Genomic DNA, 14,069 nt, shown 5'->3' with positions numbered 1-14,069 from the left:
TTTTGTGTCTATATAGTTGTTCATGGTTTCCAAGTGATGTGATGGACTTTTTGACACGAGAGAGAAGTTTATACAGACTTAAGTTCCACTGTAACTATCGTAACTCATTTTCTTTTAAACTGCTTAAGCTTTAAATGTCTGTGTCAGACCTCCACTATGGGGCGCCATTGAGCTTCAAAGGGGCCACATTTAAAAAAAAAAAAAAAAAAAAAAGTCAACGTGATCTTTTTATTTTTTAAAGTGCAGACTAAAATTGCTGTATTAAAGTAACTGCCTTCAAGTTTTAAAATAAATTCAAACTAAGACAATTTATACATCAGATGAGAATTTTAAGCAAAGGCTTATCAAAACCATCTGAATGCCACCACAGTTATGCTTTTTATTGCCTTTGGATGCCTATAAAGTTTTCCATTAAGTGTTTGGGTGCGTTATTAGCTACATTTTAAGATGTGCCTTCCCCAAACCTGTATTCCCCTGATGCTCAATGTCGAGACATAACCCAACGAAGAATTAACATAAAAAAGATGAGAAAGTCGAGCATTCAGCCAAATCTTAAAATCTGAGAATAAGCCGCCGAACTGCAACGGAACAAAATGTAACTTTTCCATACTTTCATTTATGTTTATGACTGTTAGTGTGGTTAAAAACTCTACATCTGTAAAAAAAAAAAAAAAACCCCGTTATGTCTGTGACGCGCAGCTCTGACCTCGTGGCTGTCAGGAAGCTGAAACAATGATTGGAACAACGAAAGAGGATAAACAGGCACAAATTATCAAAACCTGTCATCCACAAGGATTAGCTGTTTGTCTTTGTGCACGGTTACTTTAAATATCACTGGAAGTCCACTGACATTGCTGCTCAACTGCAAAGCAAACCACACAATCATGTGATGTTCTTTTCCTTATACTCCCGTCTCTGTGCCAGCTCCTACTTTTCACTTGTAAACCTACATGGCCTCAACCGGTTTCAACCAGCTGGAAACCGGAGGAGGGGTTTCTATAAATCAATCATTCTAGGATCATTTAACACGGTAAACCTTTGTAATGTGGGTGCAATAACCTGTGACTGTGGGCGGGGAGGAGGACTGGGATGACAGCCTACAAAACACATTAAGACTCCATTAGGTCTCCACAGGTAACTGTAGCCCATTCACACACACGGTCGGTTCAAACTCGCCAGAATAATAAAAAAAGAAAAAGTACACCCCCATCCTAACAGTGACATAAGCATACTATTCTCTAGCGGAGATTTGTGATACAAATGGCGTGTTTCCTGTGTTTTTCTAATGCGTTGCCCCGTTCCCTCTTGCTGCTGCAGCCAGCAACCCGAACTAATCCAAGCAGGAATCTGGACTGGAGCCTCAGGGTGGCCCTGCTGGGTGCAAGCATGGCCTTTCACCTCTGTAGCTTTGTGGAACTAGGCGGCCAAACCGAGGGCGATTTATCCAGACTGCAGGGTGGCTCTGTGTGCGTACACCTGCCAAGCCTCTTACGGAAAAGAACAGCAGGCTGTTGCTTCTCGGATGTCTTAACAAAAAGGGCCAGAGAAAAGGAGACGATCTTTGAAAGGTCAGAATATCGGGTCAGCTTCAGTACGTTAAACCCTTCAGGGGAGATGTGCGCATTTAATAAGGGGCTGTGAATGAGTAGGAAGTGGAAGCACTGCGGTGTGCTCCAGGTTTAACTTCATACTACCTGCTACATTTTCATACCAACAAATTTGGAGACGGCACTTTACACATAAATAATTATCAATTGAAATCCAATGGCCCTTAAAAATCTGTTCTACAATATATATAACATCTAAATTTTTAACATAATATGCAGTAACATGCCATGTTGTGTATGTCGCAGGGTTTTCTTGCTATTGATTTGAGGTAAAGTGAAAGCAGGGTACAAACTGGCCAGTGCAGTCCATCATTGAGCCAAACCCACAGACACCTACTTGTAATCAAGCATCACAAATCACAAAAGGAAGGAAGCCTGAGAACCTGCAGACACCTCACAGACAGGCTCCCGAACCCAATCCTGCACTCTGCCAAAGGTATTCTCTCTGAGTGCTATGTGTGGGCGATTTCAAGGATTTATAGGATGGATACACCCTTCTGCCACCTTTGTATACTCCCTTTTACTGAATGTTCGCTTCTGGAGAGAAGAATTATCCTCCTTCAATAGAGATATATGTACTTCAACAGCAGACTGGGAAAAAACACATTGAAAAAAAAAAAAAAAGGTTTTAAAATCTAAATTGAGCTGACCTGAGTCACACGGCGGTGTAGTGGTTAGCATTCTCACCTTATAGCAAACAAGTAATTGACTTGCCAAGTTTTCATGTTCTCCCAGTGATTGTGGCTTTTCTCATTCTTATTTGAAATTGCCTTTAGGTGTAAATATGAGTGCGTGGTTATCTGCCCCTCTAGCTTTGGCCTGTGATAGTCCTGCACGTACTCTGCATTCTCTCATCGTCGACTGGGATCGACCCCAACACCCTCAACACCCCCAATACTGAGTTTTTTTTAAAGCAGCATAAGGAATTGAGTCATGAATAAGTTTTAACATCCCTCCTCGCTTTCATCACAAACTACGCCAGATGTGTTATTGATCGACAACATTTGCCTTGAATGAGTCGATTTTGATATTACAAAAACAATTTCCTGGTTCTCCCGCAAGTTCTGAGTTAATCCACGCATAAAACCGACACTGATCAGCACTTTTGCCCAGATGTTGACCAGAAAGTACTCTGCTCAGCAGAGTTTTGCACAATGCATGAAAAAAAAAAAAAACCCACTTGATGTTGTAATACCGGGATGACTGTCGGGCATCGATCCAAATCATGAGTTACTATGAACACCCTGTGAACAGACATCGCTGATGTATTTATTAAAAAGATCACATAATGAAAAACAACTTGATGCATCAGCATAGGTTTTATTGATGGGATTATAAAAGAAAGTCATCTGTAACCCCACAGAATGAATAGTCCATATATAGAAGCTCTGTCAATAAATGTATTGAATAACTTATGCAAAGCCAGTGAAATTCAGCACCAACATCGATTATAGCACGAGTCAATAGTGTTGAAAGTGTATGGTCGCCGCTCTGTAATCCACCCCTCCATTGTCCTGAGATGCCTACACGGTGTCCCCCACATGCTCTACATCTAGTTCAAACTGGTCTGAGGCAACATGTCAGAGTAATGCCACTCTGAAGTACAATTAAATCTGTCTCCCTTGTTCTTTTCTTCTCTTAATTTTTCAGGCAGAAGGGGATTATGGTGCCTAAATCTTTTCGGTAAGACCCATTCTGGCAGCAGACCGCAGCTATGGGAAAAAGCATGAAGAATTCTATCTTCACTCTCTTTCTTTTACCCCCTCTATCTACTTTGCCACCTGTACATTGTAAATTCAGACTTTTCATTTAGAGTTTCTTTCTCTTTCCTGCTTCATTCCTCAACATTATTTGTGACATAGATTGTAGTTTTTTTTTTGTTTTTTTTTAACTGAAGACAATTTCACCGGTGTAACTGATAAGTTTATGACACTAAAGCAGCATGACTATGTACTGTGCAAAGACACATGGAGGGAGAGAGAGAGAGACGAAAAATGCTTGGCTATTGTGATTTTACCTTGCTAGAGAGGGAACTTTGGAGCTGCATCCAATAAAATTAGATAATATGAGAAGACATTAAATGTAATCAAATTAAACATTAACCTTTTTGGAAACCAAACAAGGAAGTACAGCGATTTGAAAGGTGGAGGCTGCAATGGTAATCATTTTGTTTTTTACAGTGATTCTAGGTCTATGGTTTAGTAAAACTTCAGACATGTAATTCATCATCTAAATCTCTGAATAGCGGACCACACACAGCCACCAGGCATATTCATTGCAACCACTGAACTGTACATATATAAAACAAATCAATACAATATAGTTATAACAGGAAGATGGTCATTGTAAACACCCTTTAACCTGATGTCAATTGTAAATAGTCTATAAATGCTGACTGCATAAAGGTGCATATCAAATACATGTATGTTGATTTAAAACTATCAAGTCAGTTCTTTAAAAAAAACAAAAAAGTAGTTGTCATAACTCTCATATAGCCTTTCCTTATGGGAGAACTGCTGAGTCAATTTAGCCCTCTGTGCGTTGGGTTGATTTTATTCTATCTTTTCATGACAATAAATGTTATCCAACCCTGCCTTAGACCAGTGCATTGGGTGTTCTCCATTATTCAACCGACAATATCTAGAGCTTCTTTTATTGCTCTCAGGTTTGTGTCAGATTTTCTGAAACTGTTTTTGATTGATTGCTCTCTCTTTTTTTCCCCTTTCCTTTCTTTTCCTTTTTTCTTTTTCTCAAAGCTGGCTCCTTTAGCTGGTCTAATCTTATTTTGCCATTTTTATCCATTTTTGAAAATAGGTGTGGAATGCATATACAAAATGAAAACAAATGTTCATTTAGATAACAACAATTTGTCCCAGTGGGGTGGAAAAATGAAAGTAAAAGACAATGGAGGAAGGACGACGGTCAAAGGATAAAGGTTGGCTTATAGGAGGAGGTTTAACGCTGAGTTTTTAGCAAATTTGTTTATTTGTCCTGTTAGGACAAACTACCTGTCGAGCTGGCGAGGATTTGTTTGTCATAAACACAGTTTTAATTTTCGCTTCATGGAGGTTGGCTAATATCAAATGAATCCCTAACATATGAATGAACAGAGTGCTGCCATGGGATGGGACTGACTGCCTGGGGGTGGGGTCTCACACTGATTTGACCTCTTTATCAGTAAAACATATTTTAAAGGTTGTTGTTTTTTTTAAGTGATTTTTAAACATTTGTCCTGTTGATGTTTATTTTACACTATTGTGGCAGTGGACCATTTATCTTAATTGTATTACTTTAATTTGTACATTGTGGAAATGAATGCAGAAACCCCTTATAAACAGAAATTCTTTTCATCGGGTACATGCTTTAACCAAACAACGGACATTACAGTGTTTCAGAAAAAAAGATACCTTTTAATTGTCTGTATTACTGCAACATCACTGCAGTTATGAAATAGTGTCCATGAGCTTCATCTGCAGATTCACATGGTCTGTGTTTGGTTACCCATGCAGGGGGTAAAATAAATAACTTGCCAACCTTTCCTTCTGATGACATGATTGCTTAGATCTTCTCACTTTCATCCACAAAATAAAACATCTGGATGAACTGTATCCCAATCTGTGAATTGTCAATAGATTGTCCTGTACTCTGCCTGTGATTGTGGCCTCAGCGGAGAGGAGCTTCCCAAAGCTGAAGCTCAACAAGACCGAAGGTCATCCATGGGACAGCATCGCCTCCCTGGTCTTGCAATAATCAGCATCAACCAGGAAGCAGATATTTTGAAGGCAACGCACTGTGATTGACTGTAAATAAAATGTGTTATTTAACAAACTGACTCAATATATTAAGTGTGAAATTGATAAGTGTGAGACTGAATTGTAGTGTTGGTTTGCTGCATTTAAATGAGATGTTGGTTGTATTGCATTATTTAAAGTGAACATTAAAAAAAAAAAAAACACTCAGTATCTGTTATATTTATCAAGGTATGGAGAAGTGTTGTTTTCTTTAAAGATTAACAAGGTGAAAGAAAGTCACACCAACACACTTTGGGTAATAAACAAGTTGCAGTCCGAGACAAAAGTTTCAAAAACTGTGTATCACAGTGTGTGTTGAAACATCATTTGAACTGTGGTCTACTTTCTGGGAGGCTGTTCACGGATACTGACAGGGGTTATTCAGGTTCTCAGGCTGTTTGTAGCTGGATTCAGGAGTTTTGTGCGTGTCTTGTTTTCATCAGCTCTCACCAGGAAGAAACCCCAAGGCAGTGCGCCCTACCGGTGCAGCGTGGTGGTGTTGTTATGACCATCCATCAACCGGTTCAGACTGGCCCGATTGCAATATTCACAATGTTCCTGGAGAGAAGAAGCCCTCGCTCACTCCGCAGCCCCCCACCGTGACCACATGAACCCTCAACTTTGTCCAAGCGGCTGATGGAAGCAGTTGGTTGAGCTGGGGGAGACAGTGCTTCCATTTCTATCTACTTTATAAATAGTCTTACACTACTTCCCCAAGTTGCTTTCAGATCTGCTTCCTTTAAAAGGAATTTCGCTAAAACCTGATTTCGATTTGCGTCTTTCGGCCCGCAGATTAAACCAGGTAAAGAGTTCTGCCTTTCTGCATGTGCGTGTGAATGTGAGTGTGCACGCTGCTCCTCGGTTCCTGCTTGCCCATTTGTTTTGATATTTTTTTTCCTAGAAAGCTTTGCTAATACATATAAGGGATACAAAAAGACACAGATCTTGGCGTCTATAGAGTTGGGTGTGCTGCGCCGCGCTGCGTGCGCGATGCGCTCCAGGCGCGCAGGAGGAAACAGCGCTCTTCCTCCTGCGCTCAGCTGCTGCTGCTGCTGCTGCTGCTGCTGCTGGACCAGCAAGAACAGCTTTGAACCGGTTTGTCGCCGGCTACAAAGCCACAAGGAGCGGATGCACAATGAACATTGTTGATGCACAGCGCTTTGCTGACACGTAGACAGCGCAGATCCCGAGAAAATTCTGCAACCGTATGCGACATCGTGAGAAAAAAGGTTGTTTTTCTTTCAAACGGGCCAAATCACCCTACATGGAAAGTTCACAGAGGGCGCGCAGCTCTGCAGCCGCCTGCTGCTGTTTTTTGTAGATGCTGAGGTGAGTGCTGCATGTTTTTAACACAGTAATAACATCGACGCACGTCTGCGCCAGCAATGTAACGGTCGTAGCTGAAGATGTGGTTTGCATTTGAATATTTATTTCTTTTTTTTTTTCTTCTTTTTTTGGTCAACATGTAGGCTTGTCTAATGTGAATCTTAAAGAGCTTTGCACCAACTTTCCCCCACAGAGCCTCGTTGTAAACAAAGCGTGATGAGATGTGCAGTGTTGTCTAAAGTTGCGCTGGGCCACAAATTATTAATGAAAGTGGTCTGCAAAACTTCATCTCAGCAGAGAGGAGAACCCCCCCCCCCACCCAAGTGTGTCTACTGGAACTGATCCATGTAAAGAGCAGGTTAAAGGTGCAGGGGGGGCACTTAGTGCAGTTTTCTTTTCTCCTCCTCCAAGGTGTGGTTATAGAGAAAGGAACAAAAAGGGCCAGCTGCCCGTGGGAAAGTTGCAGTCAGTTTGTGATCAGGACCACAGGTGACTTGCCTGTAATCTCAGGAAGGTGCCGCAACAGCCTTCCCAACATCAAGGCTTATAGTGAGTATAGAAATTAAAAGCATGGATAGGGCCTGATGAAAATGATCTTGAGCTGGATGATATAAGTGCCAGGTGATTTTCTCCTTTTTTGAAGAAAATATGGCTGTTAAAAATGTTTGTTGTTGTGTGTTTTTTTTTTGCAGGATCCCCTCCTCAGGCAGGCTGTAACACATCGTTTATAGGGCAGCAATACCATCGGCACCATGACATCATCCTCAAAAGCTCTGGATGGAGGCTGGGGATGGGCAATCGTTGCAGCTTCCTTCATGGCACAGCTGCTGGCCTACGGGTCACCCCAGTCAGTTGGCGTCCTGTACCCCGAGTGGCTGCAGGCCTTCCAGGAGGGCAAGGGCATGACGGCCTGGGTGGGCTCCCTGGTGGCTGGAGTTGGACTAATAGCCAGTGAGTAACACATGCTGGATTATTGTAATTCACCATGGCATGGCCCCACGGAGGGGTAAAACAAGTAAATGCCAGAGATGTGAAGGTCTTCATACTGCTGAGGTTGTATTGTTCAAAGAGAAATACAAAGAAAGATACACATAATCTCTTTTGTTCTTTTGACCTTAAAATTTTAAGCTCAGTAGTACACGAGTGCTGGAAGAACTACATGTCATTATGGGTAATAAATCTGCAGACTTATCTCATTGTGTGCTGAATGTTTACCTTTACACCTGTCTCGACAAGTTTTTTCCCTCTGTGCCGTCAGTCTGCATAATACCAGTGATAACACAAGAGACACAATAGTTACTCAGTTTGAACAATCACTGCTGTGCAAAGGGCCAATTAAACTGTCACTCAGATATATATTCAGTATACTGCTACAGGTGATCTAGAGTTTGCTTATTGAGATATTTCAATAGGTTGACAAAAAAAAAAAAAGGCATCATAAAGATGGGCACTTTGTGGCTCCCTGAGCAGAGTTACTCTTATTGATTTTCCACAAGAGCAAAGCAAGTGCAAGTCATCCATGGTATGGCTGTGGGAGGACCACTTAGCCCTTAATCTAACCACACAGAGAGAATGGTTGAAAATGGATACGGGGGGAAACAGAGACTTAAATGCTATAATTGCAAAGAGAGAATTTCAATAGAAACTATCTTTAAGCATCGGAAAACATAGAGAGGGAAAAAAAACCCAACCCAGAAGCATCTGTGACAACATGGCTGCTGAAGTAAAAAAGATAAAAACAAACACAAAAGGATATTATATGCTTAGTTACATTTCAGTGTTGTCAGGAAAATATGCTGCGTGACAGTTAAACAGGCAGGATCAGGGACAGAAGCCCCGGCTTGACATTTCCGTCTAAGGAAAAGCTCGTCTTGCAACCCCAGCTTCTTGACGTCTCTCTCCATGGAGAGAGGCGAAAATCATGACTGGACAGATCTGGCCCCCGGCCTGGCCAAGTCTTGGACACGTGTCCCAGCTGTCAGCCTGCTGCTGCACTGCAGTTCCTCCTGCACAACAGCAGGGTCTTCTCCCTGATTAGAGGGAAAGGAAACAGTAAATGTCACATGGTGCATGAGTCAGGCCCCTTAGGATAAGGGAGGATTTAGATCACCCACAAAAGATGGGTTTTTAGGCTGCTAAATTAAACTAGATACTCTCGGACTGGAAAAAGCGTTTGTTGACAGCCAGCAAGGAATGACGAGATTTTTCAACTTGTAAAATGAACATTTAAAAAAAAAAAATCTGGTGTGACAATGAAACCTTTATTCATTAGTAAACAAACTTCACCAAGTCCTCTTGAGGGATGTGACAACGCCTTTATCAGATTACCAGTTCAAACCTAATATGATGTGACACTGTAACGGTAAGATGGAGCACTGCTTTGTAAGATGAGAAACATAATAATGAAAACTGCATGAAAGCTATATTTGGTTTATTGATAGTATTAATGCCTTTGACACTTTTGTTTTTCTTTCTTTCTGCCCCAGGCCCTGTCTGCAGTGCTTGCGTGGACAACTTTGGGGCTCGCCCTGTGACCATCTTTAGTGGCGTAATGGTGTCGGGCGGCTTGATGCTCAGTGCCTTTGCTCCAAACGTCCAGTTCCTCATCTTTTCTTATGGAATTGTGGTTGGTAAGGAACACTATGTCCTAATATTTATGCAGTTTACAATACTCTACTACAGCTGCTGACCGCCCAGACACCACCTGACTGCATTTTTATCAGTCGGGTAGAGGCTTGCGTTTTTGCCAGTGCGTGAGGAAAAAAAAGAAAATGTCTGGTGTTGCCGCGGTCATAAGGGGGAATCACCTGATCTTCTTATCCCAGAACATATGAGAATCTTGTAACTTATTGTATAATCATTTAAAGCAGGAGCACATGTCAAGTCGAACCATTACGTAACATCACAGGCTCACAATATCCTAATCACCTGTTAATGAATACCATCGCCAATGAATGTATGTTGACAACAGACACACTGATCGTATCACTCCCATTTGTTTGAGATAAGTGTTTGTGATGTGGAGAGAAAATATCATAATGGTCTCGCCTGATTCCACTGAGTGCCTTTATTGCCTCTGTGCCCTCTCTGGTGCTCGTGTGGGCCGAGCACCACCTGTTAGAGCACATTAACTGACATCCCAGTCACGCTTAATCCTAGTGAACCCCGCACCATCAGTGCTGCCACTTGCGCAAGGCGGGCCGGAGAGGGGAGGCCATGCATATTTGAAGACAGTCGTTTATTTTTAGAGATGCCCTCAGATATGTACGAGCACGTGCAGCTTGTTTACCGCTCATCGTGAGTTTTGTTTCGCTGAGCGTCTAGCGCCTGACACATTATACCCTGTGCTATTTGCACTTAAGCATACTATTTTTTTTTTTTTAGATGCGAATATTATAAGTGAAACTGAAAAGTTTGTATTCTTTAACTTGAGCTAATAAGAATTCTCTGTATGTCTGTCCTCGTCCTCTCCCATCTCTCCGACTATAGGCCTGGGCTGTGGTCTGGTCTACGCAGCCACTTTGACAATCACCTGTCAGTATTTCGATAAGCGGCGCGGCCTGGCCCTCGGCATTGTCACCACAGGTACTGCCGCCTCCTCCTGCCCTGTGTTCTCTGGGTGCAAACCAGCTCTACATGCTCACTCCTTACATGTATGGGCTGCTGGAAGCCTTAGGAAGCTTAGGTAAACATCTGTAGTGTAGCAAACAGAATAGAAATATGTAGGGGTGTGACCATTACTGGCAGTTCCAGAAGGGACCAAAGCCAACTCCACAAGCTCATTGGTCAAGCGGGTTTGGTTGGTTAATGGTCACGTATGGTTAAACAATAAAGCAAGTGAAATTAGTGAGGACCCAGATACAGGCTGAGCTAAAGTAAAGATGGAACAGACCCTGTGAAAGCTACTCAGCCTAATTTGATCCACGACTGATGCACTGCATTATCTCATTTTAAAAATCTGACTAAGTTCACTTCGTTAATCATACATGTAAAGATATGAGACCTTCCATCCATGTAAATTGTCTAATTGAAAGGCATGTATGAGCTTTCAGTGGAGCAGATTTAGTCTGGCTGAGACTTCAAGTAGTTAGAGTTTATGAATTTTTACTTCGATAAGCACGGGTACAATTGCATGCATTTCTCAAATGAGTGACTCTAATATTAATGTAGAACTACTGTTGGCACTGTCTGCATGTTTCCCTATTTCACCTAATTCAAAGATAAGGTACATAATGGTTTAAATAGTTATTGGTAGAAAGTATAGCTTTGACTTCAGTACACAACCAATCTTTATTTCTTTTTTTCTCTACTCAGGCACAAGTGTGGGTGCGTTCATCTATGCCTCCATCCAAAACGAGCTGATTGTGCTTTATGGCCTGGATGGCTGTTTGCTCATCATCGGGGCTGTAGCGCTGAACCTCATGGCCTGTGCCGGTTTCATGAGACCTCTAAACATGCCGGGGTACTACCTAAAACAGAAGGCTGCCCTGGAGCGCAACACAGAGGAGCAGCTTTTTGAGAAGCCGTCATTTGATGACCTCAAGATCACAGCGGGTTCTACCACAACCACACCGGAGAAACCTTTGACGGTGAAGGAACTCTTCATTAACATCGAAGCCAAGGATGTGACTATCCAGACTGAGAAGAAGAAAGGCAGTGCCCGGGCTGGTTTAGCTTTCATGAAAGTCATCAAGAAGAAACAGCAGGCTTATTCCAAATATATGCAGTCCATGTATGAAATCCTGCAGGACCAAGCCATGGTGGCCTTCTGCATTGGTATCTTCCTCTTCAGTCTGGGCGCATTCCCGCCTGTGCTCTTCATCGAAGATGTGGCACAAAGCGAAGGACTCATTGAAGAAGTTTGCGTCATTCCTCTGGTATCAATAGGGGCAATTTCTGCAGGTGTGGGTAAACTGGTATTGGGTATCCTGGTAGACATCCGCTGGATCAACGGCATCTATTTGTATGCCTTCACCATGTTTGCTGCTGGTGTGGTGCTGCTTCTCATCCCTATCACCAAGACTTATCTGGGACTGCAGATTCTAATGTCTGTCCTTGGTTTCTTCTCTGGTAACTGGTCTCTCACCTCCTACATTACCACGACGATTGTCGGCTTGGACAGACTGACCCAGGCCCATGGGATCCTCATGTTCTTTGGAGGATTTGGGATCATGCTTGGACCCCCTGTTGTAGGTAAGATGACTTGTTTTTCTCAGAGTCTGATTTTTGCTGTGATAACAGTTACGTTTTGACGATATCAGGTTAGGTTGTAAGAGACATTTCAGATAGCACATTTTGTATCTGGAAGGCAAGAAAAATATAAAAGAAGAAGCCAGCATTCTTTAGCTGCCTCCTGTGTTTTGCAGCAATCTCTGCTGACTGTACTGACTGTGTCTGTTATTCTCATCACTTGGCAGGTTGGTTCTTTGACTGGACGCAATCATATGACTGGGCTTTCTACTTCAGTGGGAGCTGTGTTATTCTGGGAGCGTTCATCCTCTTTCTGTTCACTCTTCCTTGCTGGCACAGAAAGCACTCCGACAACAACAGACCAGACGTCCATTACACCAGCAACTGTGACAAAGTTGCCTCAGTTGCCTGACTATGAGCACCTTTCGTGAGATGTCATGAGAGCTCACACCTACTGCCCAGCGACTGTACCTGAAGCACCTCGAGGAGGAAGTTCCTTTCTCTGACTGCACAGGGTCGTCCCCTCATTTCTGCTGCCAGGTTTTAAAATACGAGATTTTGGAAAAACAGGCTTTTCCTCTGTACTTAACCTGCACCTCTCAGGTTCAAATTACCTACTAACAAATTGTTTTTAAAGGTTGGACTCTGACGCTTGTGTTGATTTTCTTTTTATTGCTGCCTCATTTTACGAGGTCAAAGAACAATACCGTTAGAGTCCCAAAAAAACCGCCTTGTGTTATATTATACACAGGTTTTCACTTCATTGTAGCGTTGAGGTGTCATGAGGGTGACTATAACAATTGTTGGGTGTTACTGTAATAACATGTAAAGTCACTCTGCACAAATACCCACAGATTAATCTCATTGCAATAGAGAATGCAGGGATTGAATGAAGGAGGGGAGAGAGAGCCCTTTTTGATAATCATCAGATATTTGTTTTTATTTTGTGCTATGGTTTTGGTGTACGTATACCTTAATTACTCCACAATGTATTTTACCAAAGCATCCATAACAGTCAATGCCTATCAACACATTCTGCCTGTTGGAACAACTCAAGAGCCTTGCTTTCTAGATATTTTGTGTTTCAAGTGCATTGACTTTTTTTGTTTGTAACTTCTTCTTTTTTTTTTTTGTAGAATGGCTTGACATACCTCTCTGTTTTGGTATGAAGCAGAAGTAAGCTGCGTTGATTCACAAACATGTACCTTAACAGCATGTGGATTTATTTTACATCACAGTTATCATGACCTCTTCTGGCATTTATATTGACCAGGTTGGTCCTATGTCTATGAAGTTGTGTGTGTAAAAGTGTGTGTGTATGATGTATGTGCTTGTGTCTACACATGCATGGTTGCATATGATTATATATACGTGGAGAATATTTGATAAACTTTTGTATCAGCACTAGTTTGTTATGTCCAATGTACTAGTGACTTTTTTTATGCACAATACCAGCCAGAGAGCTGTGAAAAAGTTGTTTCTGTTTGACTTTTGGGATCATAATGGTAACAAATACATTGCAATAGACTTTTAGAATCACTTGAAAACTGTTAATTAGACCACTACAAATGTTTTTTATAGTTGCTGACTCAATCTGGGATGTTAGTATTTGCTTTTTTATATTCGTAGAAGGTATTCATGGGATTCTGATGAGTTACAGTTTGTAGAGAAAATCGTTTGAGACTGTTATTTTTTATTGCAGTATTATTTATGTTGAAATTTATGTTCTTCTACTTTATTTAAAAAAAATGCAAATAAAAAAGTGTTGATTTAATGGTTTTGTGAATGTCAGTATATACCAGTCATAATGGATGCATTTTAAACATTCAGAATTATGTACAGCAAGTGCATCTAATTAACACTCCCATCACAATCAGCATTGTTATCATTATATATTTCCTAAAGTTATTGCCTTTATAGATGCACGCACACGCACACACACATCATGTATGATTACAGAATATGCAATCAGTTTGAGAGAGCACGCGAGAAGGTCAGAATGCCATCTTGTGATGTGTATCATCTGTTACGTTCATGTTACAGCAATGCAGGGGAAACGACGTCTCAGTACCCGCCCCCTCTAAAAAAAGAATCAATCAGTGAACTGATCAGCAATTTTATTATTATATTATATTATATTATATTATATTATATT

The 14,069-nt window shown here is 41.5% G+C and overlaps 1 protein-coding gene across 3 annotated transcripts; it reads left to right on the top strand.

Moving 5' to 3' along the window:
- The first annotated feature begins 5,924 nt into the window (after positions 1–5,924).
- slc16a9a (solute carrier family 16 member 9a) lies at positions 5,925–13,686 on the top strand. 3 transcript variants are annotated; one of them, XM_080481431.1, is made up of 6 exons: positions 5,925–6,200; positions 7,417–7,675; positions 9,211–9,354; positions 10,214–10,309; positions 11,039–11,917; positions 12,142–13,686. In XM_080481431.1, exons 2-6 carry the CDS (start codon positions 7,477–7,479, stop codon positions 12,324–12,326), a joined length of 1,503 nt encoding a protein of 500 aa, XP_080337557.1. In that variant the 5' UTR covers positions 5,925–6,200; positions 7,417–7,476; the 3' UTR covers positions 12,327–13,686. The 3 variants fall into 3 exon arrangements, with proteins under 3 accessions (XP_080337557.1, XP_080337555.1, XP_080337556.1); XM_080481429.1 differs by lacking the exon at positions 5,925–6,200 and adding an exon at positions 6,223–6,727; XM_080481430.1 differs by lacking the exon at positions 5,925–6,200 and adding an exon at positions 7,187–7,273.
- The last annotated feature ends 383 nt before the right edge of the window (positions 13,687–14,069 follow it).

Source organism: Lipophrys pholis (assembly GCF_963383615.2).
Source record: "Lipophrys pholis genome assembly, chromosome: 15".
NCBI classification, from domain to species: domain Eukaryota; kingdom Metazoa; phylum Chordata; class Actinopteri; order Blenniiformes; family Blenniidae; genus Lipophrys; species Lipophrys pholis.
Note: the sequence above shows the minus strand (reverse complement) of the source record. Positions and strands in the feature narration are given on the sequence as shown.